The sequence below is a fragment of the Oryctolagus cuniculus genome, chromosome 3 (genome assembly GCF_051225735.1).
Source record: "Oryctolagus cuniculus isolate XC-2025 breed Fujian yellow rabbit chromosome 3, ASM5122573v1, whole genome shotgun sequence".
NCBI lineage: Eukaryota > Metazoa > Chordata > Mammalia > Lagomorpha > Leporidae > Oryctolagus > Oryctolagus cuniculus.
Window position 1 is genome coordinate 6,632,573 of NC_142869.1, and position 26,578 is coordinate 6,659,150.

General features: G+C 48.7%; 1 protein-coding gene across 12 annotated transcripts in view; it reads right to left on the reverse strand.

Annotated features, from left to right (window-relative positions):
- Positions 1 to 2,538: 2,538 nt before the first annotated feature.
- Positions 2,539 to 26,578, reverse strand: part of GIGYF2 (GRB10 interacting GYF protein 2) — a 155,596-nt gene continuing 131,556 nt past the window's right edge. For 10 of the 12 annotated variants that reach the window (XM_070070041.1, XM_051834185.2, XM_051834180.2 and 7 more), the window contains 8 exons: positions 20,608 to 20,844; positions 18,497 to 18,619; positions 15,427 to 15,624; positions 15,101 to 15,306; positions 13,859 to 14,013; positions 11,831 to 12,042; positions 9,837 to 9,984; positions 2,539 to 4,271 (listed from right to left, as the gene is read on the reverse strand). In XM_070070041.1, coding sequence (XP_069926142.1) covers positions 4,204 to 4,271; positions 9,837 to 9,984; positions 11,831 to 12,042; positions 13,859 to 14,013; positions 15,101 to 15,306; positions 15,427 to 15,624; positions 18,497 to 18,619; positions 20,608 to 20,844 — 1,347 coding nt within the window. In that variant the 3' untranslated portion in view covers positions 2,539 to 4,203. The remainder of the gene's footprint in view (positions 4,272 to 9,836; positions 9,985 to 11,830; positions 12,043 to 13,858; positions 14,014 to 15,100; positions 15,307 to 15,426; positions 15,625 to 18,496; positions 18,620 to 20,607; positions 20,845 to 26,578) is intronic. The other 2 variants (XM_051834184.2, XM_089329720.1) reach the window with 1 other exon arrangement.

The following is a 26,578-nucleotide window of genomic DNA, read 5'->3' on the forward strand; positions in this document are numbered from 1 at the left end:
AGTTCCAGCTGTTGAGCCATTTGGGGAGTGAACCAGCAGATGGAAGACCTCGCTCTCTCTGCCTCTGTAGCCCTTTCAGATAGTGAAACCTTAAAATACACACACACACACACACACACACACACACACACACACGTTCATTTCAAAGGACCACTTCTGTTCAATCAGTCACACACAGACCATTTATTAATAATTCAGACAAGGGCGGCACGCGTAAAATTACCAATTTTGTCACCAGGTCCATTTTTTAAAAATTTTATTTATTTAGATAAAGTCAAAAGTATCATCATCCACCTAGAAATAGAAAAACCAAAGAAGGGACTGGCATTGTGGTGTGACAGGATAAGCCACCTCCTGCAACACAGGCGTCTCAGTGCTGGGGCCCCGGCACCCACACAGGAGACTGGATGGAGCTCCCGGCGCCTGTCTCCGGCCTGGCCCGGCCCCGGCCACAGCGGCCATGTGGGGAGGGAATCAGCGGATGGACGGGCTCTTACCCCTGTCTCCCCCTCTCTCACTTTACCTCTTTCTTTTTTTTTTTTTTTTTTTTTTTTTTTTTTTTGACAGGCAGAGTGGACAGCGAGAGAGAGAGAGAGAGAGAAAGGTCTTCCCTCACCGCTGGCTCACCCCCCAACGGCCGCCGCTGCAGCCGGTACACCGCGCTGATCCGACGGCAGGAGCCAGGAGCCAGGTGCTTTTCCTGGTCTCCCATGGGGTGCAGGGCCCAAGCACCCGGGCCATCCTCCACTGCACTCCCTGGCCACAGCAGAGAGCTGGCCTGGAAGAGGGGCAACCGGGACAGAATCCGGCGCCCCGACCGGGACCAGAACCCGGTGTGCCGGCGCCACAAGGTGGAGGACCAGCCTACTGAGCCACGGCGCCGGCCACCTCTATCTTTCAAATGGTGACTAAATTTATAAAACAAACAAACAAACAAACAAAAAAAATGAGGGCTCAAGGTATGGAGCCAATGTAAACAAAAAACCTTGATGTGTATCAACAAACTCCTTTTCTGTAAACCGTTCCCCAGAATGACCCCAACAATACCTCCCATCCCACCAACGGGGCCTTTCCAGTGTGCCCTGCCTCGCGGGGAGGAACCAATCGGCTTCCCATGAGAAGCCAACCCCCATCTAAGTCGAACTACGTGGCACTGCCATGCTCGACAGCACGGATGCCGCTGCTCCAGCCACCAGCCAGCTGCAGGAGAGCCGTCACACAGCCGCCTGCTACCCCAGCCTCCCCAAGGACAAAGCCTCAGACCTGACCAGAGACCAGACCACATGGAAGAGCGGGGCCCTCTCGGTGACCTGTCTCCCGGGGAGGTTCCACGTTCCAAGTGCCTTCTCTGGGATGTGTTTTTAAATCTCTGCATGTAAAAAGTGGAAAGCAAATGGTGTAAAGAAACACAGTAGGGGGGCTGGTGCTGTGGCGCAGCAGGTAAAGCCGCCGCCTGCAGTGCCGGCATCCCATATGGCACTGGATCAGGTCCCAGCTGCTCCTCTTCAATCCCGCTCTCTGCTGTGTCCTGGGAAAGCAGAGGACGGCCCAAGTCCTTGGGCCCCTGCACCCGCATGGGAACCCGGAAGAAGCTCCTAGCTTCTGGCTTCGGATCAGTGCAGCCAATTGGCGAGTGAACCAGTGGATGGAAGATTTCTCTCTCTCTCTGCCTCTCCTTCTCTGTGTAACCCTTTCAAATAAATAAATCTTAAAACAAACAAACAAAAAACCAGTAGGCCCTCCGTATCCATGGGTTCCATGAGCCAGAGATCAAAAGTATTTCATGGAGAACAACTGTTCTGCACCAAGCATGGCATTTGTCACCATCATGCCCTGAACAACGCAGAACCACACATGTTCAGAGCGTTTACACTGTTCCAGAGGGGAGGGCAGGCACAGAGTCTATGCAAACACCATGCCATTTTACACAAAGGGCTGGAGTGCGAAGGACTCTGGGGGATGACCAGGGCGCCTCTGCAGGAGCTAAGGAGCCAGGTTCAGAGGAGAGGGTGGTGGCGGACGCAGGTGAGCGCGCGCTTGAGAACACGGACGGCGGCCCTGCAAGCGGTGTTCCCGGGGAAGAGCGCTTCCTTGCACTAAGTGGGAATGCCTCATCAGAAGCCAGTCTTCTGGGTAAGCAAATGGAAGGTTCCACAACGATAATGACTCCGTTCCCCTAACCTGCCCCCTCCACTCTCCATGTTTTTTAATTTATTTTTATTTTTCCTGAACACACACAGTGGAGTCCGGTTCAGAAGCTGTGGGGCAGGCTCCGGGGGTGGGGTGGGGTGGGAGGTGTCTGTGGTGTGAGCAGAAACCGACGCCCAGGTCAGCAGAAAGGGACAGTGAAGGGAGGAAGCCAGCGGGTCGGACTTACCCATGTTTACCTTGACCTCCACGCTCTCGAACACAAGCAGCCAGTGTCCCGCAGCCTGGCAGGAGAAGCGGTGGCCGCCTCCACGTCTTGGCGCTGGGGGCCAGGAGCAGGGCCTTGGCAGAGGCGAGGCCAGAGGCGCGCGCGGACACAACACCACCAGGTTTTATTGAAGTTCTCTTTTATTTCCTCCACACTGGCGAAAGTTCTGAGGGAGCTTAAAGTTCTGTAAACATTGTAACTATCCCTCTCCCCACCCCCCCCTTTTGAATTTACAAAGCAAGGGAGAACAGGAGTCCCAGTTTTTAATGGTTCCTCATCTCCTCATGCTATTTGATCCAAAAACTATATACAAGTTCGTAGCAGTCTCTGTATAGTTATTGTACACGTTTGGGGGAGGGGGGAGGGAGGCAGGAAGGGTTGGGAGAATGGCGATCCAAAACAACAGAAGCAGAAACGGAACACAGCTCCCGAGACCAGACTGCTCTCAGGGACTCCCGCCTCCTCCCGGCGATGCAGACAGACAGACAGGTGCTCCGGCCAGGAGCTGCGCACCGCGGCTCCCACCATGCGCCCGCCGCAGCGTGCCAGCGACCCAGGCGATGATCTGGGGGGTCTGGTGGCGGCAGGAAGAGGACTGGTTTACATGGAGCCTGAGCACACAGCTGCCCGGAGTGCAAGGCACGAGCAGGCCCTGAGCAGAAGCAGAGCCAGGCTCTGGCCCCCTCGCGCCCGTCCCCTCCAGCCCCTGCGTCCTCGCGGACAGCGGCTTCCACGGATGAAGTCCTGAAAGGCAGTCAAGTCTGCACGTTCTTTCCAGAAAAGGCAAGCAACTTGCCATCCCAGAATCTTTTTTAAAAAGAACACTTTTGGGGCCACAGCAAGACACACACGCAAATACTCTGAGGAACCAGATGAAATTCTGGGCTTTTATCGGAAGCAAAAGTTTATCCCTATCCAAAATGAAATTATACAAATTCATACATATGGTAAAGATCCTAGCTGCCTCTTAAACGAGACAAATTTTCAGCAGAAGGGCCCAAAACAAACTGGTCCTAGTCCTCTGAAGTAAAAATATTTATGGGAAAAATCAGTTTTTGTAAGAAAGAAAAATTAAGAGTAAGTCCCTCTCCCAGGCCATAGGGTTTCCTTTGTCCAATCAGGCTGGAGAAAGCCGGGAGACGTGAGCTTGCCTGGAAGTCGCTAGCTAGTGAGGAGAACAGGTCCTTTCTCCAAAAAGATGCTGAGGAAGAGCGGGCGAGGGCGTGCACCGTCCAGCCAGTCCCATCTCAGCTCCACCCGCTCGGCCCGGCGGCCACCCTCACACGGGGGAGCTCTGACCGTCTCTGGCGGACATCCGAGCCACAGTCCGCAGGGCGCTCGGGCTGGCCAGGGTCTGTTAACCATTCACAACTGCACCAGGTAGACCTCGTGCCCTTATCAGGGAAATGAAAAGAAAGAAAACAAAACAGAACAACCAAAAACAGAACAGGAGGGAAAAGTGACAGAAGCAAGCTGCTCCTGGCAGAGCCCAGGACCCCCTCTGGGAGACAGCAGATGGAAGCACCGCCCACAATCAGCCTGGTTGGGGAGGAACCCCACCTGCCACCCCGAGACAAAGGGACAGTCCACGCAGCGAGTCTCGGATGCTCACCAACACACATGGTTTAAAGAATCTTGGACACAAAGGGCTGGGAGAAAACGCCTGAGAGGACGGGTTCTGTGATTTGTTGCAGAGATAAAGAGCAGATGGTGAGTGACTGTTGTGTCCCAAGGTGGAGAATCCACAGGCAGCAGCAGGAGAGGGAGGGCCAGGCTACCACGGACGCTCAGTAGTCGTCCAAAGTCTCGATTTCACCCATATTGAGTCGCTCCGATGAGGCGTTGACTGAAAACCCTGCAGAAGAACACAAGCTATCAGTGACCACACTCAGGCAACCGAGTGGCGCAAATTCCAGGTAGTGGGCTAGAATTCAAGTCTCTTGTTCCTGAGCATACCACAGGGGCAACCCAATCAGAAAGCATCTGTTCTTCCCTGCTTTGTTTCTTGGAATTCTCTTAAAAAATTTAATCAAGGGCCTGCATGGTGGTGCAGCGGGTTAATGCCCTGCCTGAAGCACTGGCATCCCATATGGGCGCCAGTTCTAGTCCCGGCTGCTCCTCTTCCGATTCAGCACTCTGCTGTGGCCTGGGAAAGCAGAAGAAGATGGCCCAAGTCCTTGGGCCTCTGCACCTGCGTGAGACCCGTGGGAAGCTCCTGGCTCCTGGCTTCAGATCGGTGCAGCTCCGGCCGTTGTGGCCAATAGAGGAGTGAACCTTCAGATGGAAGACCTCTCTCTCTCTCTCTCTCTCCCTCTCCCTCTCTGCCTCTCCTCTCTCTGTGTGACTCTGACTTTCAAATAAGTAAATAAATCTTTGAAAAAAAATTTAACCGAGGAGAAAAAGCCAAAACCAAATGGCATCACCCTTTAAAAAGAATAGCACACAGCTGCCCTGGAGGAGCCTGTGTGCTGAGGGCAGGCCTTGCTGCTGGCTGGCCCACGACAAGTTCACTTAGAAGGGCACTTGCATAGAAGTTGAGGTGGGCACGCATACACTAAGTACTCTGTAATTACTAATCTGAGCAGCACTAAAACTCCCTGACTCACTTCAATGGGAATATTTTTCCCTTTAAACTTTGTGAAACTCAGCCAGCACAAGCGCTTTCTCCTGGACAACAGACAGAATAGAAAGCCTACTTTACTGAACTCACTCTACCCTTAGCAGGCCTGCGAGGGAAAGGCTTTTAGTCGTGATATCTGATCCACCAAAACGGAGCCAGCAAGCCGAGAAGGCAGCACGCAGTACCGACACCGCCGACAACGGTCGCAGGCCGCTCTACAATAAACTCCACAACCAGAGGCTGACGCAAAGCTGAAGGCCCAGGGCCGCCTGGGAGTGAGTGCCCGGGAAGCATTCCAGGTCACCTCCCCAGAACGAATGCCCCCGGTTTCAGCTGTGGTTCAAATACCAGAGGCAAAGCGGCCCTGTTATTCCTTGTAGGCTTCTCTGCGCCACTTCTTTGTTCTTTAATTTTACTCATTTGAAATGTACCAGTAATAAACAAATATGTCTTACATAATGAAGAACAGCCTACCAATTGACTCAAAAATATCATGACCTCAAACAAATAAACCTCCCTGTTTACTAAGCAAGGAGGCCATGGTACAGGACGCTTGTGAGGCCTCGCACAGAGCAAGGCTACCGTCCCAAACCCTGTCCCAAGTTCTGCCCCTACAACTCTGTTTCCATTACCCACAAGACTCCTTTTTTCCCTTGAAAATAATGAAAGGCTCTGTGTTCCTATTTTTAAAGTAACAGATTAATTGGTGAGCACAAGAACCTAAAGGCCAAACAGTCTATGAAATGAACTATAACTCTTGCTACTTGGCCTTCACGTATATCTCAAGAAGAGGAAAAACAGGAATGAGCTACATGCAACAGCAAGTAGGAATGTCACTGAAAATCCAGCTACGGGGCGCGAGTCTGGCGCAGTCAGGACACTGCCTGGGATGCCGGCACCCGTATCACAGCGTCTGGGTCTGGGTCTGGGTCCAGGCTCCACTTCTGTTCCAGTGTCCTGCTAATGCGCACCCTGGAGGCAGCAGGTCATGGTTCAAGTACCTGGGGCCTTGTCACTCACGTGGGAGCCCCAGACTGAGTTCCTGGCTCCTGACTTTGGCCTGGCCAAGCTCTAGCTGTTGCAGGCATTTGGGGAGTGAACTAGAAGACGGAAGATCTCTGTCTCTGTCTCTCTTTCAATTAAAATGGAGAAACAACTTTTTTTTTTTCTACAGGCAGAGTGGACAGTGAAAGAGAGACAGAGAGAAAGGTCTTCCTTGTTGCCGTTGGTTCACCCTCCAATGGCCACCGCGGCCAGCGCGCTGCGGCCGGCGTATTGTGCTGATCCGAAGGCAGGAGCCAGGTGCTTCTCCTGGTCTCCCATGGGGTGCAGGGCCCAAGCACTTGGGCCATCCTCCACTGCACTCCCTGGCCACAGCAGAGAGCTGGCCTGGAAGAGGGGCAACCGGGACAGAATCCGGCTCCCTGACCGGACTAGAACCCGGTGTGCTGGCGCCGCAAGGCGGAGGATTAGCCTAGTGAGCCGCGGCGCCGGCCGAGAAACAACTTTTTAAGAACAATTTCTTACAATCATACAGAGAGAGGAAGGGAGAAGTCTGAGGCCACTCTTTCCTGACAATGAACAGTTGCTTCTTTGATGCTAGAATGGGACTACCAGGCTGAGACTCTTGCGGACGTCAGGAATCAGCGGAGCGAGCACTTACGGCCCTCACGTCACAGGAGGGAATACCATCAACTCCAAAGCCACACAGATGAGGACCTCACTCGCCACGCTGGGCTCTAAAAACCACTGTCCCTGGGGCAAACCTGCTGGACTGCTTTAAGGTCTGTGAAGAGTTCCTGTAAGGCAGGGATGACTGGAGGAGACCGCACCCTGTGTTATATCTATCATACACAAGTGCAGGTCACTGGTTCCCAGTGGCCGCCTAGAAGCTCTACAAACTAGAGCAAGAGGAGGGACAGTGAGACCCGAGTGAGGCCAGGGCGCCACCTGCTGGTTTGTTTTAGAAGCAAAATTCTCTTCCAATCACTGTGTGCACAGGACACTTGGACTGAAGATTTTTCTGTCTGTAAAACCATAAGGAATTTATCAGTTGAAACATAACAAATGGAAACACGCAGGTCTAAGACAGCAACTAGAACCAGAGTGAGATTTAGCCGAGCAGGATCTTTCATAAAATGCTCCACGGCAAAAGCACACCCAAGTTATCTGTTCAGCAGCTCTGCTTCCTGTACATCTGTCATTTTTCTTTCCCCTTTAAGACCTAAGGATTCCTTACACTATCCCTATAGGACTAAGGATTCCTTACACTGTCCCTATAAGACTAAGGATTCCTTACACTATCCCTATAAGACTAAGGATTCCTTACACTGTCCCTATAAGACCTAAGGATTCCTTACACTATCCCTATAAGACTAAGGATTCCTTACACTGTCCCTATAAGACTAAGGATTCCTTACACTATCCCTATAAGACCTAAGGATTCCTTACACTATCCCTATAAGACTAAGGATTCCTTACACTGTCCCTATAGGACTAAGGATTCCTTACACTGTCCCTATAAGACTAAGGATTCCTTACACTGTCCCTATAAGACCTAAGGATTCCTTACACTATCCCTATAAGACTAAGGATTCCTTACACTGTCCCTATAAGACTAAGGATTCCTTACACTATCCCTATAAGACCTAAGGATTCCTTACACTATCCCTATAAGACCTAAGGATTCCTTACACTATCCCTATAAGACTAAGGATTCCTTACACTGTCCCTATAAGACTAAGGATTCCTTACACTATCCCTATAAGACCTAAGGATTCCTTACACTATCCCTATAAGACTAAGGATTTCTTACACTGTCCCTATAGGACTAAGGATTCCTTACACTGTCCCTATAGGACTAAGGATTCCTTACACTGCCCCTATAGGACTAAGGATTCCTTACACTGTCCCTATAAGACTAAGGATTCCTTACACTGTCCCTATAAGACTAAGGATTCCTTACACTGTCCCTATAAGACTAAGGATTCCTTACACTGTCCCTATAAGACTAAGGATTCCTTACACTATCCCTATAAGACTAAGGATTCCTTACACTGTCCCTATAAGACCTAAGGATTCCTTACACTATCCCTATAAGACTAAGGATTCCTTACACTGTCCCTATAAGACTAAGGATTCCTTACACTATCCCTATAAGACCTAAGGATTCCTTACACTGTCCCTATAAGACCTAAGGATTCCTTACACTATCCCTATAAGACTAAGGATTCCTTACACTGTCCCTATAAGACTAAGGATTCCTTACACTGTCCCTATAAGACTAAGGATTCCTTACACTGCCCCTATAGGACTAAGGATTCCCTACACTGTCCCTATAAGACTAAGGATTCCTTACACTGTCCCTATAAGACTAAGGATTCCTTACACTATCCCTATAAGACCTAAGGATTCCTTACACTATCCCTAGGACGTGAAAGGATCCAACTCCCGCCCCTTGTAAAGGAGAATTTTTTTTTTTAAAGTTCCTTTCTTCCTAAGATCTGTAAGTGGAGACAAGACCCGATGGGATATTATTTAAGTCCAAACAGGCTGACCTCATTGGCAGACAGCCTAGCCCTCAGCTCCCACAGTGAAAGGGCAAGGGTGTCTAGGCTAGAATCCAGTCAGACATCTAGTGACTTACTCTGTCAAAACTGAGCAACATGTTGGACCTCCATTCTTCCTTAACTTCCAGACAAGCAGAAGCAAACAGAATGTCACCAGACCTCCCTGTTCCTGGCCTTGGCCTTGAGGCACCAACTCCAAAGGACAGTTCTCCTGCTGGGAGGTGAGGTTTCCTCCAAGGCAGGAAACCCCGAAGGAAAGCAGGACGCTCCCCAGGCCGGTGCGGCTCCCACGCTCTCCCAAGGAGCCCTTCCAACCCACTCCTCCTCAGGTGAAACCATTTCAACAAACGGCAGCACCGGCAGCTCGCTCTCCCACTCCGCTCCAGCTAACTCCACCCCCCACCTTTCTAATATCCATCTCACTCCTCTCCCTCCCCACAGCCACACCTCTCTCCAGGCCGCCTGCGTCTTACACCTGGTCCGTACTGCAGTCCCCGATCAGGCCAACCCCCAACCTGAGCCTGTGCCATGCACTCCTGCTGCAGACAGCACGGCTCACAACAGCAGGGTTTACACTCACAAACGCAAGATCATTTCAGTCCTACCGTCTGTGAGGCTGACTGGCCATTTAAGAACCACGGGCAGCCTGTGCTGTTATTCCCGAAAATTCATCGTTCCCGCCAGTCTTCCAAGCCCCAACCCAGAGGTCGTCTTTTCCAGGAAGCTGCCTTAAATGGAGACACTGGGCTTCAATGTCGGATGAGAACAGCTGTGTGTAACAGGGACGAATGCAGGGAGAACAGCCTGCTCTACCGTCGCAGCTCCCCGCTCAGAGCCTGGGACACTGGCAGTGTTCAGCTCCTCCGGCCTTGGGCCGCTCGCTTGCGAAGCTGTGACACCGCCTCACGGCAAAGAGCATCCTGCGTGTCAGGACACAGCGTGGAGCCTCCGATGGGCTTCCCGCCCTGCCCCCTGCTGCCGGACCTCCGTGAGCTCTACCCCAGCTACACCGAAGGCCTTCAGGGAAGCAGCGCTTGAGAGCTGAAAGCACCCTGGAAGTCACAGAGCCCGTGAGGCTCCGCTGCTGCTCTGCTGTACCAGGAAATACCGGCATCTTAGTACAAAAGTAATTTATGCGGAATTATGTCCCTTCTTGAAACACAAGGCCCACGGATTCCTAGACGTCACTGCTGCCACCTGCATGCCCCGCCCCCGCCGGGACTGTGCTCACCTAATAAACTGGGATCTGCTCGGACCATCTTCTGCTTTTTCTTCTTCTTGCCACTTTGCACAGCCTCAAAATTGGATTGCTGGCTGTTGCTCTGATTGGTCTGAAATACTGAATGGAGTGTGCTGTGGTTCATCCCCCACACAGAGTCCTGTGGAAAGAGACAGCAGAGAGATGACACAGTGAACCTGCCCCAGTCCACTTGCCCTCACTTGTATCAAGTATGAGTTTGAAAACACAAAGCCCATTCCAGGTTCTGATAATGATGAAATCCAGAGCGGGCCACACAGCCGCCAACCCCTGCTACAGGTTCAGACATCCCACGTAAGCTCAACGCCTCCACAAGCCCTTCCTGGTAACTCCGGGAGCTTCTCAGTATCCGTGGATCTGTACTATCCACAGGCAACGGAGGAAACTGCAAATAATTACCAACAAAGCTCTGCTCCACAACAGTGTGCACACTCACCTATCCAAGCAGAAGGTCTCTGTTCTCTGTGCCCCAGGACAGAAAGGGCAGGCTCCAGACTAGCTGGCAGCATATTGCCAATCAAGGTCAAAGTCATGTACATTATTGCTCTCAGCAATCCCAGAAGTTTTCTGACCTCAAAACATTGTCTACACACTCTCTAGTGGTCTACTAGCCCTTTGCACTCACTTGGTGCTCCGAGGAGACCTATTTATTTTAAAGTGGGATGTATTTCAATGATCACTTGACAGCAAGGTGGTAGCAGTGGAGGAGGTGTGCAAAAAGCATGGGTCAGGGTGAGCCTGGTGTAAGGGTATGTGAAGAGGTGTGGGGCTAGGGGTGTGTGTGAACCCTGCCCGGGCCTCCACCTTCCAGGCCCCACCTACGGAGGAAGCCATGTCACAGAGGCTGGGGGCCATCTGTATTGCAATACAATGCCTTCTCCTTTGATTCTTTATACTATTTTTTTTAGTGTTACTCCAGGCTCTACATCCTTCATCTTCCTTCAGTTTTTTATCCCTGTCAGCCCATCTGCTCAGCTGGACTTCAAAGCCTTGTACTTCACAGTCCATCCACTCCCCCAAGAGTGTGCTACAACAAACACTCCTGTCCAGCAGCAGAATCGTGGGGGCTGGCACTGTGGCACAGTGGGCTAGGTGACTGCCCACGATGCAGGCATCCTTTAAGAGCGCGGGTTCGAGCACAGCTGCTCCACCTGCCATCCAGCTCATTGCTAACACACATGGGAAAGCAGTACCAGAGGGCCGAGGCCTTGGGCCCTGCTATCCACATGGGGATCTGGATGGAGTTCCAAGCCCCTGGCTCTGCCCCAGCCATCAAGGCCAGGGTCACTCTGGACATGCACATGAAGAGTGCAGCCGCACACCTGAGGTGCTCGAGCACACGGCCCCAGCTGGAGCTCCCATGAGAGCTGAGACTGTAAACAGGTAGTGTTGTTGTTTTTTTTAAATTTAGTGTCACGTTTTTCACATTTTTGTGGTGATTTTTATTAGTGACTTCACTGTGAAATGGTCCTCCAGGCTGGTGTGCAGCCTAGCAGTCAGGACCAGCACTGGGAGGCCACATCCTTCACCGGCATGCCTAGATGTGGTGCCTGGCTCTAGCTCCTGATTCCACCTTCCTACCAGCGTAGACCCTGGAAGGCAGTGGTGAAGCCTGAGCCCCTGGGCTCCTGCCACCCATGTGGGAGGCACGGATGGAGCTGCCCGCTCCACCTACTGCAGGCACCTGGGGAGGAACCTCTCAAAATCACACTTACTGGTCTGTGATGCTGGAATCCGCAATCTCACAAAGACATACACATGAATCAAGAAAAATGCTACCGGCATGACTAGCAGAGAATAAATGATTCTATTTGCTATTTGGGAGAGTCACAAAGGCCTCTAGACATGTAATTTAAATATAGGAATTTAGTACATTTTGAAGTTTTATTGCCGCAAGATGTACACAAATGGTCAGCTTCCATTTCCATCTCTCACCGAGGTGCTGGACATACTGTGCTACTTCATACCTGCGGCTGCGGCGGCTGTGGCTGTGGCTGTGGCTGCGGCTGCGGTGGCTGCTGCTGCTGGCGCTGCTGGCTGGCTTTCTGTTTGGCACGGCGCTCAAGGAACTGCTTGGCAAACTCCTTGGCTTCAGAAGTATCCCCTAAGTAGGCCCTGATATAATCGTGGACTTCATAAGGAGACTCTACTTCTTTTAGAAAAGAAACAAATGTGGGAACTGCAATACGGGAGAGAAGAAGACAAAGAGCAACAAAGAAATAATGAAACAGATGCACACGCTCGAGATACCAGTTTCAGTTTCTAATATACAGTCACCCCAATACAGACACTACGACAGGAACGTGCAAGATATGCAGCTACCACCTTGTGAGAGATCCCGTGATCCACCCTCAGAACTGATACCATCACACAGTCCCCTGCGTTAACTGAGGTAGCAGTGTCAAACAACACCATGTGGATTTAACCTGACTAAATGCTATGCTGACTGAAACATTTACTTGCCTAAAACCAAAGTAACTGGGGAACTCATTCTTTCCTTAAATTCAATCAGTATTAAGTGTCATGATATACGCCAGGCGTTGTGACAGATACATACTAAAGATACAACTGTCATCTGGAACTTTCAATCCACTGATACACTTTGAGAGAAATCAAATGCAAAACACAAGCAATGTGGTGTCAGCGAACGCAGTCATCAGAGCTAGACACGGGTCTCCCCCAGACTGAAACCTGCTGGCTGTGTGACCTTGACGCGCTCCCTGACCATTCGCAGTCTGTTTCCTGATTTATAAAACAGGGATAACACTCACATGACTTACCTGTAAAGGTATCTTTAAAAATTTCCGCAAAGATTAAATAACTGAGCGTCATATGTTAACCCTTCAGGAGTGCCTCGCACATGGTAGGTGCTTAATGGATGGTAGCTGTGACTGTTGTACAGTCATTCTCTGTGGCCTTTCAGATCAGCAGGTACTAGGAGAGTGCTACCAAGGAACCCCTCAACTCCTTTACTGCTGAGCTGGTTCAGCTGAATCTAGCAGCAGTGGGAATCCTCGTTCAGACTCTGCCCAGACATTTCTGGGTGGGACAGGACGCCTCACTGCCAAGGCAGGCAGGCAGTTCCCTCCAGAAACAGCCAGCCGTGAGCACATTTCTTCGAACTGTGCGGAGAGCTTTTCACTTCCACACAAGTCCTGATCACAGCACACACAGAACAAGTCCACTGTGTCTGCCATGAGTACCACCCCTCCCCCAAAGGAAGGAAGGGATGATGTCCATCACGTCAGCCTTCCCTGCCCAAGCTGACCTTTGTCCTCACCATGGCAATTACCTTCTTTGTGGACCTCATACAGCAAACAATGTGCCAATAAAATGGGCAGCACAGTAGGGTCCTGTACCTCACCAAGGCAGCCTGAAACAGCACTGACTCTGTAGCAAGCTATCTGAGCTTAGCACTACAGGGCTCTCCTCACAATACTACTCAGAGTCAAGTTCCTGGGAGTCAGCACTGTGGCACAGCAGATGAAATGCTGCCTGTGGAGCCTGCATCCCATACGGGTGCTGGTTCCAGCTCCAGCTGCTCCACTTTCAATCCAGCTCCCTTCTAATACATCTGGGAAAGCAGCGCCCAAGGGTCTAGCTCCTGGCTCCTGGCTTCAGCCTGGCTCAGCCCTGGCCGCTGTGGCCATCTGGGAAGTGAACCAGTAGACAGAGAAGAAGATAGCTTGCTCTCTCTCTGTCTCTCCCTTTCTCTCTGTAACTCAGCCTTTCAAATAAACAGGCAAACCTTAAAAAGAGAGAGAGAGTGAGTGAGTGAGTGAGTGAGTGAGTCAGGTTCCTATGGCAGGTTCAAGATTTGAACTCCTCCTTTCTCTCTGTCTCTCTCTCTCTCTCACTGTCCACTCTGCCTGTCCAAAAAAAAAAAAGATTTGAACTCCTCAGATTTCACTTCTCCTGAGTCTTGGCCTACTGTCCCAGTCTGCTTTGTGGATGCCCTGTCATTCACATGCTGGGGTTCCCGCCCCAATTCTTACCATCCAAGTTATTTGCCGTATTAAGGGCATGAAGCATCTGCTCACACCACTGGGTAAATCCATCTTGGGCTTTATTTACTCCCTGAAACAGCTTCAGCAACTTTTCTTCTTCTTCTACTTTCTTATTCTGCCGGTTAGACACACCTACAGATTTACTAAAGCAAAACAACAGGGCGATATTATATTCCCAGAACTGTTACTATACGATTATAGTACAACACCATAAATGTATAATGTCTTGGTACTACTGGATGGCTGTCCAGTAATCCACTATGTGGCTCCAAAAAAGAAAAAAAAAATTAAGTATTTGGTTTGGAAATTCCTGAAAGTTCTAGCCTCAGCTAATATATCCTAGTTTACGAACAAAGGGCTTCAACTTGGAGAAAATTATGAAATCCTTCCTATGAGTCTTACGTAAGCTGCTTAACGTTACTAAGCCTCAGTTTCCTCATCTGTAAAATGGTACTAACATTTCTCTGAGTTATCATTACGAATAAAAGAATTATTCACAGAGGCCTAGAGCACAGTGCCTGGCAGATGCTCGGTAAGCCAGCAGATACGCCACGTCTCATTCACAGTCTACGAGGCCGTCAATCCAGAACAAGCTGAGACCACCACCATGGATTAAGCAGTTACTACGTGCCAGGCGCGCTAAGGACTCCTTCACACATGCTCATCTTCACCCCACAGCCCGAAGTTGTCGCCTTCATTTTACCGATGAGGGAACTGAGGCCCAAGGTTCCCTCCTGCCCAAGGTCACACAGCTATAAGCGGGGGTGCTGGGACAGAGGTCATGCACTCAAACTACAATCCCACACTCATCCCTAGCACTGTGCACTGACGGAAGAGGAAAGGGAGTCACGACCGATCATAAAAACAGCTGTAAGGTATAACACTCTCTGCAGCGCAAAGACCTTCACACATTTATAAAAAATGCCAGGATATTTAGAGAATACCTTGGAGAAATGTTCAGTGAAAACATTATACTATCTTGATATACAGTGAGTGGTTCTTACACAATGAACAATGGATTAAGTGCTCAGCAGTAGAAGGAGCCTCTGGAAATAACACAGAGTTTTCTAGGGGAACTCAGTCACTACAGTTATGATTCCCTGTGCCTGGACACAGAAGAAAACAGTAAATGAGAACTAAGCTACCTCGCCTTGCCCATCCAACTTCCCACTTCCCCACCAACACCCGCAGCCAACCACGGTGCGCAGACGCGATCACTCTGAGCCCTACCTGAGCCCGGCGCTGTTTTTATTTTTATTTGCTGAATTCCTAGGTCCCACTTCTTTCACTGCATCATCCCAGAATCCCATGTTGGAGTTTTTAGTGTCAGCATTACTCCAGATACTGCTGACAAGGTCAGATGCCCACTGGTTAGGAGGGCCAGTGTTGATGGAGCCCCAGACAGAATTCCCAATGCTGGTGTGCAGGTTGGAATGCTGTGAGAAAAGAACAATGGCTGTGGTGAGCAATGCTGCAAAGGTGAGAAGACAGTCCACGAGTCAGAAAACTGAACACCCAGCCCGCGAGCAGGAGCGGGAGCGAGGACAGGAACCTACTGTGCTGCTCCGGGCTCTGCTCGGCGGCGGCTGCTGCTGCTGCTGCTGCATCTGCCTGGCCTCCTCCTGCTGGATCTCCAGCAGGGACTTGGCGCTGCCCGCGGGCTTGCTGACGTTGCCCCAGCCCGAGAGCTTCTGCTGCTGCTGCTGCTGCTGCTGCTGGAGCGCTTTCATCAGCTCCCTCTGCTGTCGCCGCTGCTGTTGCACAGGGAGAGAAGCAGGCTCTCAGGTCACAGTCTAAACGTCTAGTACGCCAAACGCAGTTAATGAAAGACTAAATGCAGAACGGCTATGGAGTCGAGTAGGCTGAGGCCTGTGCCTAGCAGGCAGAGCTGCTGCCTGTGAAGCCGGCATCGCACATGGGTACTGGTTAACTCTCGGCTGCTCTGCTTCCGATCCAACTCCCTGCTAAAAGCATGGGCAAACAGTGGAAGTTGGTCCAAGTCCTTGGGCCACTGTACCCACATGGGAGACCCAGGAGAACTGCCTGGTTCCCAGCTTCAGTCTGGCCCAGCTCTGGCCATTGCAACCATTTGGAGAGTGAACCAGTGAATGGAACATCTCTCTCTCCCTATCAGTAAGTAACATCCTTAGAGGTGACATGGTACATGCAAAGAAAAGAGAGAGGTCCGCACTGTGGCATAGTGGGTAAAGCTGCCGCCTACAGTGCCAGCATCCCTTATGGGTGCCGGTTTGAGTCCTGGCTGCTCCACTTCAGATCCAGCTCTCTGCTGTGGCCTCAGAAAGCAGAAGACAACCCAAGTCCTTGGACCCCTGCACCTGTGTGGGAGACCTGGAAGAAGCGCCTGGCTTTGGATCAGCCCAACTCTGGCCAATGAAGCCATCTGGGGAGTGAACCAGCAGATGGAAGATCTCTCTCTCTCTCTCCCTCTCTCTGCCTCTGCCTCTCTGTAACTCTGCCCTTTAAATAAATAAATATATCTTTAAAAAAAATACTCAGCCAAATAAAGACTCAAAATAACTAAGATAGCTACACTAACATCTCAGTAAACATAGAATAGAGGAAATGCCCCCTTTACACAAGAAGAGAAGAAGATGGAAAACTGGAGAGAAAACACAATGAACATCAGTCTAGGAGGGGCAATGTGCTAAAACAGGAATGCAAGACAGGGAACAGCTGTGCAGCAAGCTGCACACCCAGCCTGGGAGAGGCTCAAGGGTCCCACAAAGGAAGGGAAAAGCTGGACGAACTTAGCTTAGGGCTCTCCACATCAGAAATGGGGACTTAGCTGGCACTTTATGCCTTAGAGGGTATAAGAAGACTTAAAGACAATCCACCGAAAACACAAATGAAGCAATCAGCAACTTCCGGTATACCAAGAGAAACAAGGAAACGCCTGTGATCCCTACTTCTTTCCATTGTTATTTTTTGGTTCAGCGGAGTCCAAAATAATTGGAAGATTTTTGGCCTTGAAGGGAAAGGTATGCTATGCTCTGCATCCACATTTTATAATCTTTTAGAGAAAACACGATTTCAAAACAAAGTTTAATCATGACTTTTAAGTGAAGGTGGGAAACACCAGAGTTTTCAAGGTGCAGAAGCACTTCAGCGTGATGCTGACAGCGGGCGTGCTCCTGGTGAAAGTCTACACACAACTGCCGTCTCCACGGCACGCACTGCTCTGCCTCACACCACATCTTTGTTCTTCATGGCGTTGCTGCATCACCCCCATTCCAGAGAGGGTCTCTGAGACCACCCAACCTAACCCTGGGCCAGTCTCACCTGCCCCAGTGCCCTCTCCTAGCCTGTGTGCCTCTTCTCTCTGCCACTGTCACCCTCCAACACACCAGCTCCACATTCTCTGGGCCCACTCTCCTCAACCAGACAGCGAAGCTTCAGGAAAGAGAATTTCTACCAGTTTTAGACAGATAATGACATGCTGAACCAAACCATGAATCCGTCATTTTCTCTGTCAAAAATGCTATGTGATGTCTTTCTCCCTACTTTCCCCACTCTTTTGTATCCTTTCTATCCTAAGATAGGACATAGACTTACTGACTTAAAACAGAATACTTATTTTTCTGTCATATTTTAAGTTTTTCTAAGCCAGAAGGGAACCATAAAACCCTTGAAAGAAAAATGTACTCTACATTCTAAACATAAAAATTACAAAAGAATATGTGTGCATAACTCATAGTTCTTTTAAACAATTTTATCTAGTTTTTTTTTCTCACTTTTTCCGAAAGGCAGAAACAGAGATCTTCCGTCCACTGGTTCATTTCCTAAATGTCTGCGACAGTCAGGGCTGGGCCAAGCCAAAGCCAGCAGCTGGGTACTGCATCCAGATCTCCCATGTGGGTGGCAGGGACTCAAGTACTTGAGTCATCACCTGCTACCTCCCAGGACGCACGTTAGCAGGAGACTGGACTGGACTGGGAGTGCCGGACTGGAACAAAGCATGCCTATATGAGATGCAGGTGCCACAAATGGTGACCTAAGTCACTGCGTCAAATGCTTGCATCTCACCCATAATTTTTAACAATTTATTTACTTTTACCAATGTTCTATTATGTTTTTATTTATTTGAGAGGCAGAATTACAGAGAGAGAAAGGGAGAGACAAAGAGAGAAGTCTTCTATCTGCTGATTCATGGCTGGGCTGATCTGAAGACAGGCCCCAGGAGTTTCTTCCAGGTCTCCCGCATGGGTAGCAGGGCCCAACCACTTGGGCCGTCTTCTGCTGCCTTTCCCAGACTGTCAGCAGGGAGCTGGGTGGGAAGTGGAGCAGCCGGGATTCAAATCTGCCAAATGGGATGCCAGTGCCGCAGGTACAGGTTTCACTTAACTACCCCTCAGGGCCGGCCCCTACGTTCTATTTCCGAAGAACTATGGTAAAATGTTTAAGGAAACTGAACATTTATGTTATCCAAAATTAATGTTACTCTCACTAGATGTTTTATATTTAGATTAACCAAATTATAAGATAAAGAGTTTAATAGTAAACATTCAAGTCAGAAATCCAGCAATTCTGGGTCTTCAGTTACCACCAACCCATAAAGCACACGAGGTATTCTGAACACTGTGACCAGACCACTTCTACTTCACTTACCTCCTCTCGGAGCTGCCGTTCTCGTTCCTCTTCCAGTTTTTGGATTTCAGCCAATGACAGCGTGGTCTGAGACTGGCAGGTTGTGGTATTGGACTGCTGGCCCCACGTTGAAGATGAGGGGAGCTAACACACACAGAAGTCATGAGAGTGCATAAGGAAATGATTGAAACAAAAAGGCAATGATGTATTATGTACGGTCAGGACCCAGGACTCTGTCAACCCATATGCAACACTCAATTCAAATTTCCTACTTCATTTCTTATACATATTCTCTCTGTTGGTTTGTTTCAGCTTCTTAATTTTTTGTCACTGCCCCAAACCCAAGTTTATTTAAAACAACTTAAAATACACATACTTAAGTTTGAGCTACTATTTGAGAATGGCAAATTTGTTAAATCTGGCACTGAAGTACATAAACAGCCATAAACATAAAGAGAAAGAAGCAAGCAAAAGAAATCACCAAACTGGCTTGAGGATTAATTTCTTTTAATTGAGTGTTTTTTGGGGGGCTTTTTCATTTGTTTTTTAATTTATTTGAAAAGGCAGAGAGAGAGAGAGAGACAGAGACCAAGAGAGGGGGGGGGGGAGGGAGGGGGAGAGAGGGAGAGGGAGAGGTGGGGGTGGGATCTTCCATCTGCTGATTTACTCTCAAATGCCTACAACAGCTGGGACTGAGGCAGGCTGAAGTTAGGAGCCCAGCACTCCATCCAGGTCGCCAACAAGGGTGCAGGGGCCCCAGGACTTGGGCCACTTCCTGCTGCCTTCCCAGGCACATCAGCAGGCAGCTGGATCTGAAACAAAGCAGGCACTCTGACACAGGATGCCAGCACTGCATCAAATGCCTGCCCCAGTATGAGAATTTTTAATCCAAGAAGGCAACAAAGGGCTTAGTATGCTATGTCTAGGGAAAAGGTTAAGGACAAGATTTCTGAAGGAAGAGCTGAGGCAGGCAACTAACAGCACACCAAGGCACAGTTCTCAGTCTTCATGAAAGAACTCCCTGTTACCCAGACTGTCATCTCCAGACAGAAGCATCAAGCTGGTTTAATCAATAAGTCTGTTTTCCTCATCCCTTAAAATTATTGACTAAAACAGAGGATCAATATCTGAGTCCTGAATACTTTAATATTCTCAAAGTCTGGCCAATCCAAGAGAATCCTTACACTTTCTGGTCAGAAGACGACACACTTTAATTCTGAGGTATCTTGTGGCTCAACTCTAAAATAAGCAAAAACTAATCTAACTACTTTTAAAATGCTTAATAAATGTACGACATGAGCTTGAGTGCAAACAGTCTGAAAAAAAGAACAGATCCACAGCAGGAATCTGAGTGTAACTGACAAGGATCAAGGACATAAATGTCTCAACTGTCACTGACATTACCACAGTTCTCCAAGCAAACAACTTCAACACAACTGAGCTTTGCCAGCCCCATAAAGAGCAGCAGCCAGGACTCAAATAAGCACCCATATGAGATGCTGGCACTGCAGGCGGTGCCTTAACCCACAACACCATAGCACCAGGCCCAAAAAATAAATCTTTAAAAAAAAAATCTGTTCCTCCTTTCCCATCATTCTGTTTTCATCAAGTTCCAGCACTTTCCAGTCACTAAGGCTTATACACTTGGGGGCACCCCAGCCTCCTCCGCCTTGGTCACTAAGGCTTGCTAACTGCTACAAGACCAGTTCCCTCCCACTAGTTGTTCTACCAACCGTCACACTCTTTTTACTGGGTTCCTGTCTTCACCTTCTCCTTAATTCAAATAATGCTTTGATTCCTCCTAAAACAACACCTTGCGTACATCATCTCTTAATTCAATCTTCCATAAACCCCCAAGGTCAAGTTGTGTTTCAAGCCTTACATTCTGGTTCATATCTACACATCCAAGTGTGTACGTCTGCCGGCAACTGCTTTCTCTGATCTACCTTGGTCTACAACGTTTGCGGAGACAAGTTAAGAGTCAGCAGACTGACTTGACTTTCCAGCACCTCGGCTCCTGTCCTATCCTCTTCTGTTTCTTCTGGTTTCCCTGCCTAACACAAAGGATACGCTCACGTTCTACTTTGCTCATGACCAAACCCGCAAGTGGCGACCGTTAGCGCAGGCGCTACCTTCATCTGCGCCAGCTGCTGCTGCTGCTGCTGCTGCTGCAGCCTGCGGAGGGCCTCCTGCTGCTGCTGCCTCTGGCGCATGAGCTCCTTCTGCCGCTGCAGCTCCAGCTCCTTCCTCTTCCGCTCTTCCTCCTCATGCCGCAGCCGGGCTGCCTCCTCCTCCATCCGCAGCCGATTCTCTTCTAATCGGCGCTGGGCTTCTTCTTCTTCTCGGGCCCATTTAGCAGCCTCCTCTTCCTTTCCAGAAGGAAAAATTTCCAGAAAGAGAAAACCATTTTTATTAATTAAAGGGAAAAAATCTGAACCACATGGCCAGCATTCTGGTGGAACAGGTTAAGCCACCTGTGATGCCAGCATCCCGAAAAGGCATTAGTTTGCGTCCTAGGTGCTCTGCTTCCAATCCAGCTCCTTCTAATATGTCTGGAAAAGCAGTCACAGATGGCCTGAGCGCTTGGGCCGCTGCCACCCATGTGGGAGACACAGACAAAATTCCGGACTCTCTTGGCTTTGGCCTGTCCCAGCCCCAGTCATAGCAGCCATCTGGGGAGTGAACTAGCGAATGGAAGAGCTCTTTGTCTGTGTCTCCCTCTATAATCTCTAGCTCTTTCTTTTTTTCTTTTCTTTTTTTTTTTTTTTTGACAGGCAGAGTGGACAGTGAGAGAGAGAGAGAGAGACAGAGAGAAAGGTCTTCCTTTGCCATTGGTTCACCCTCCAATGGCCGCTACAGCTGGTGCGCTGCGGCCAGCGCATCACGCTGATCCTGAAAAGTATATCACCAGGGTAACACATTTCCCCGCCAAAACCTCCACTGTCCAAATCTCAGGCCAGGGGCCAGCCACTCCAGAGGGCTTCCCTCGTCTTCAGGGGGTAGACTGCACCTCTGCATCTCATTAGGGCCAACTGTACCCTGTCTTTCTCTATTTTACTGTGGTCCACCTGCAGCAGTTCCAGTATCTACCTGTCCAACAACCACTCTTTTCCACCTTCTTCCTTGAAGACAAAGTCTCCTGTTGTATCAGGGGCTTGAAGTGTGAGACTTCACCTTCAAGCCTCCAACAGAATTAGAGGAGCAATGTAATCTGATGTAGACCAAAGGGATGTCTGTTAAAAGACTTTTTTTTTGGACAGGCAGAGTTAGACAGTGAGAGAGAGAGAGACAGAGAGAAAGGTCTTCCTTTTGCCATTGGTTCACCCCACAAAGTGGCTGCTACGGCCAGTGCACTGCGCTGATCCGAAGCCAGGAGCCAGGTGCTTCCTCCTGGTCTCCCATGCGGGTGCAGGGCCCAAGCACTTGGGCCATCCTCCATTGCACTCCTGGACCACAGCAGAGAGCTGGCCTGGAAGAGGGGCAACCAGGACAGAATCCAGCACCCCAACCGGACTAGAACCCGGTGTGCCGGCGCCGCAGGCAGAGGATTAGCCTAGTGAGCCACGGCGCCGGCCTGTTACAAGACTTCTAAGAATACAATTCCTCTCATCCACAGGAACAAAGCATGAAGAAAGGCCACTCCCATTTTGCATACAGGTTGTGTACAATGGTGTGATACTAGAAATGCCAAACCTCAGGGTGAAAATCTGAACTCAAAATAACAGGCCAAGCAATAGAAGGGTTTTCAAAAGTACAGGAAGCACCTGCACCCTTCGGGCACTGGGGTCACTGAAGCAAACGTGGAACAGCCTCAGCGCCAGAGCTCCCAGCAGGTGAAGCAACACCGCCATCTCGTTTGAGCCACTGCTAGTGGGGACACTGACTGCGCAGCTGACGAATCCTGCAGCAGCACTTACTGCACGTGCACCACGGCCTGTGAGCCTCCCGAGAACAGAAACAGCTTCCTGAAGAGTCTTAGGAGAATCAGCCTAACAGCTGGCATATAATTAAACACAGTATGCAGTAAATGAATGAATCGAAGAGTGAATCGCCACTCAGTTTAACCTGAGAGCTATCTACCTCCACCAGAATTCAGCTTTCTGAGAGTTTCAACCAAGAACTGAGGTAAAAATCACATGGATAGCACGTGACCTCGCTACGTATGAAGCTACAAAAACGCCACACTGCCTCCGTGATCTTCCTCCCATGTACCTACACGCCCAGCCCATCAGGAGAAACCCTTAGACAAATGCCAGGAGTGAGGTAGTCAACAATACTTTGACTGGACTCCTTAAAGCTGCCTTGTCTTCATGTCCACAGCAGCACTGTTTCACAGTAACCAAAACTTGCAGTCAACCAAGGTGTCCCCTATCAGATGAAGGGACAAGACAATCTGGTATAGATGCACAATGGAATATTATTCACCTATGAAAAAGAACGAAATTCTACCAGTTGCAGCAAAATGGACACAACTGGAGGACATCAGATTGACTAAAAGAAGCCAAACAAAGAAAGACAAATACCTCACGTTCTCCCTTATATGTGGGAGCTAAAATTAAAAAAAAAAAAAAAGAAAAGAAAAGAAAAGAAAAGAAAAGAAAAGAAAAGAAAAGAAAAGAAAAGAAAAGAAAAGAAAAGAAAAGAAAAGCCTGTGTGTATCAGTATTGCTGCAAATATGGTTTGGTGAAACTGTTTTATACCTCTGTCAAACTAATGCTTAAGAATGTACTATATATACTACTATTGTTTTTAATGATCTGTGATTACTTTAAAATTTAAAAAAATAAAAGGGATGAAATGGTCATTTTTCCATTCAATTACTGTTCATAGGGGCTGGCACTATGGTGTAGTGGGTAAAGCCACCACCTGCAGTGCCAGCATCCCATATGGGCAACAGTTCGAGTCCTGGTTGTACCACTTCCTATCTACCTCTCTGCTATGGCCTGGGAAAAAAGTAGAAGATAGCCCAAGTCCTTGGGCCCCTGCAACCACGGGGGAGACCCCGAAGCAGCTCCTGGCTCTGGATCAGCACAGCTCCAGCAGTTGAGGCCAACTGGGGAGTGAACCAGCGATGGAATACCTTGCTCTCTCTCTGCCTCTCCTTCTCTGTCTATGTAACTCTTTCAAATAAATAAATTTTTGAAAAAATTATCGTTTATAGCTATTGTCTATCTTCCCACTAAACTAGAGTCTTTCTGCTTTTTTACTTGTTAAACTTTTTATTTGGTGAAGTATTAAGCATTTTTACTGTAATGTAAATTTAAAATATGTTATCTTAAGAATTAAAAAAGACAGAAAGGGGACAGGTGCTATGGCACAGTGTGCTAAGCCTCCACCTGCAGTACCAGCATCCCATATGGGCACTGGTTCATATCTCGGCTGCTCCTCTTCCAATCCAGCTCTCTACTTATGACCTGGGAAAGCAGCAGAAGATGGCCCAAGTGCTTGGGCCGCTGCACTCTTGTGGCAGACCCAGAAGAAGCTCCTGTCTCCTGGCTTCCGATCGGCTCAGCTAAGGCCATTGCAGCCATTTGGGGAATGAAGCAGCAGATCGAAGATCTCTCTCCCCATCTCTTTGTCTGTAACTCTGCCTCATCCAAAAAAAAAAAAAAGGCAAAAACAAAAGAGGTAGAGGAGAAGGGAATAGGGAATATCATTATGCTCTTAGAACTGTATCTACAAACCATATTGAATCTGTTAAAAACTAATTAAAATAATAATAATAATAATAATAATAATAAAACCAGTAAGAACAAAACATTGTCATGGTCACCAGCACTGAGGACGTCTGAGAAACTGTCCCAGCCAAGACAGACCTAACAAGACAACACAGCTCAAAGTGAAGGGATACTCTGAACGTGAGCCTGCAACGGAAGAAGTCTATCAGGGAGAAATCTGAGGACATTTTAATAAATTATGGACTAATGAGTAATAGTGTATTATACTGGCTTATCAATTATAGCAGATATACCACACTAATGTAAGAGATTAATAAAAGGGAAACCACATGTAAATGCAAGAGATGTAGAGCCCCCTGCTATTTCCCCAATTATGTGAAAATTAAAACCACTCTAAAAGGAGAGTCTACTAATGTAAAAAAATGTTCTTGAACATTAAAATGAAATGCTTTGTGGGTTCTTGCTTCCTCTAATGGCATAGGACCACAGTCAGACCAATGTCTCAGGTAATCACAAAAGCTGGGGGTTGGCACTATGGCACAGCAGGTTAAAGCCCTGGCCTGAAGCGCCAGCATCCCATGTGGGCACGGGTTCTAGTCTTGGCTGCTCCTTTTCCGATCCAGCTCTCTGCTATGGCCTGGGAAAGCAGTAGAAGATGGCCCAAGAACTTGGGCCCCTCCACCCATGTGGGAGGCCAGGAAGAAGCTCCTGGCTCCTGGCTCCGGATCAGCAAAGTTCCGGCCGTTGCGGCCATCTGGGGAGTGAACCTGTGGATGGAAGATCTCTCTCTCTCTCTGTAACTCTGTCTTTCAAAAATTTAATGAATCTTAAAGAGAAATTGAGAAGCAGTTTCCTCTTAAGAAACCAAATAATAAGTATGCAAGTCCGAGGACATTTTCCAAATCACAAAGGGCTCCAAGCCTTACAAGCTTAAAATGGCCAAAGGGATGAAGAAATACGCACAGATGTCGGGGAGAAATCTGGAAGAAGGAACAGCAGAAGGAAGGGAATCACAAAAAGAGATGGGCTCCCAGATCTGCTAGGATCTTCAGTTTACCCATCAACTACATGCACCAGGTTCACCTTGGGTGCTGAACTAAGAAGGAGCAGCTGGGAGCAGAGGGGAGAGAGTCTGGGTGCAAGGCCCAGCGTGGGGCAGCTGATCATGATATGGTCATGACATGGTAGGCAAAGTGATGGACAGAACAGAGTTCAGAAAAGAACTGGTTTTTTTTTGTTTTTTTGGACAGGCAGAGAGGACAGTGAGAGAGAGGGACAGAGAGAAAAGTCTTCCTTTTGCCATTGGTTCACCCTCCAATGGCCACTGCAGCCGGCGCACCGCGCTGATCCGAAGGCAGGAGCCAGGTGCTTCTCCTGGTCTCCCATGGGGTGCAGGGCCCAAGCACTTGGGCCATCCTCCACTGCACTCCCGGGCCACGGTAGAGAGCTGGACTGGAAGAGGGGCAACGGGGACAGAATCCAGCGCCCCGACTGGGACTAGAACCCAGTGTGCTGGCACCGCAGGCGGAGGATTAGCCTAGTGACCTGCAGCACCGGCCAAGAACTGTATTTATAAAACAATTGATTTGGGCTAAAAACAAAGAAATTCAATGGAAAAAGGAACAGCTAGTATTTCACAACATACAAAAAATAATTCAAACTTACTTCTAAAACTAAAACTATAAAGCTTTGGGTGGGGGGGAGTGTCTTAATGCTCTGTAGTTGGGCAAAGATTTCTTATAAAGAGAAACAAAAAATAGTAATAAAATAAAAACTTGTTAAGTAGGATTTCATCAAAATTCAAAAATCTCTATCAAAAGAGACAGTTTGTGTTAAATCTGAAACTTGCTAAATATACTTACATATTTATGTTTTTTACCAAATAGCTGAGAAGAACCAGAAACATAAAACAAAAACAAAAACAAAAAAAAAACAAAACTATTTCCCTCTACAAAAAAACCTTTTTTTCCTTTGAGGAAAAAAATTTTACATAGAAGTAATTAATAGCCAATTAAGTTTATTTTAGTAACTTTCAGTAGCCTGAAAGGTGCTATTAGGCTATCAATATCCTAATACTTTAACCCTTTGTTTAAATTATAATGCAGGAAACTGTAGAATTCCCGGCATTCCCAATGTCTGAGACAAGCATAATTGCTAGGCCAAATACCAGCTCCAATGTTCTAATGCTTTCTTTCCTTTTTATCATTTTTTAAAGACTAATTTATTTATTTGAAAGGCCGATGACAGAGAGAGATCGTCCACCTGTCTGTTCATTCCCCAAACAGCCACAACAGCCAGGGCGGAGACAAGCCAGGAACCCCCGGCAGGGCTTCCATGTGGGCAGCAGGGACTCAAGCTGCAGCGCCGTCTGCTGCCTCCCGGGAGCACTGACAGGAGCCGGGTGAGAAGCCGAGCTGCCAGGACT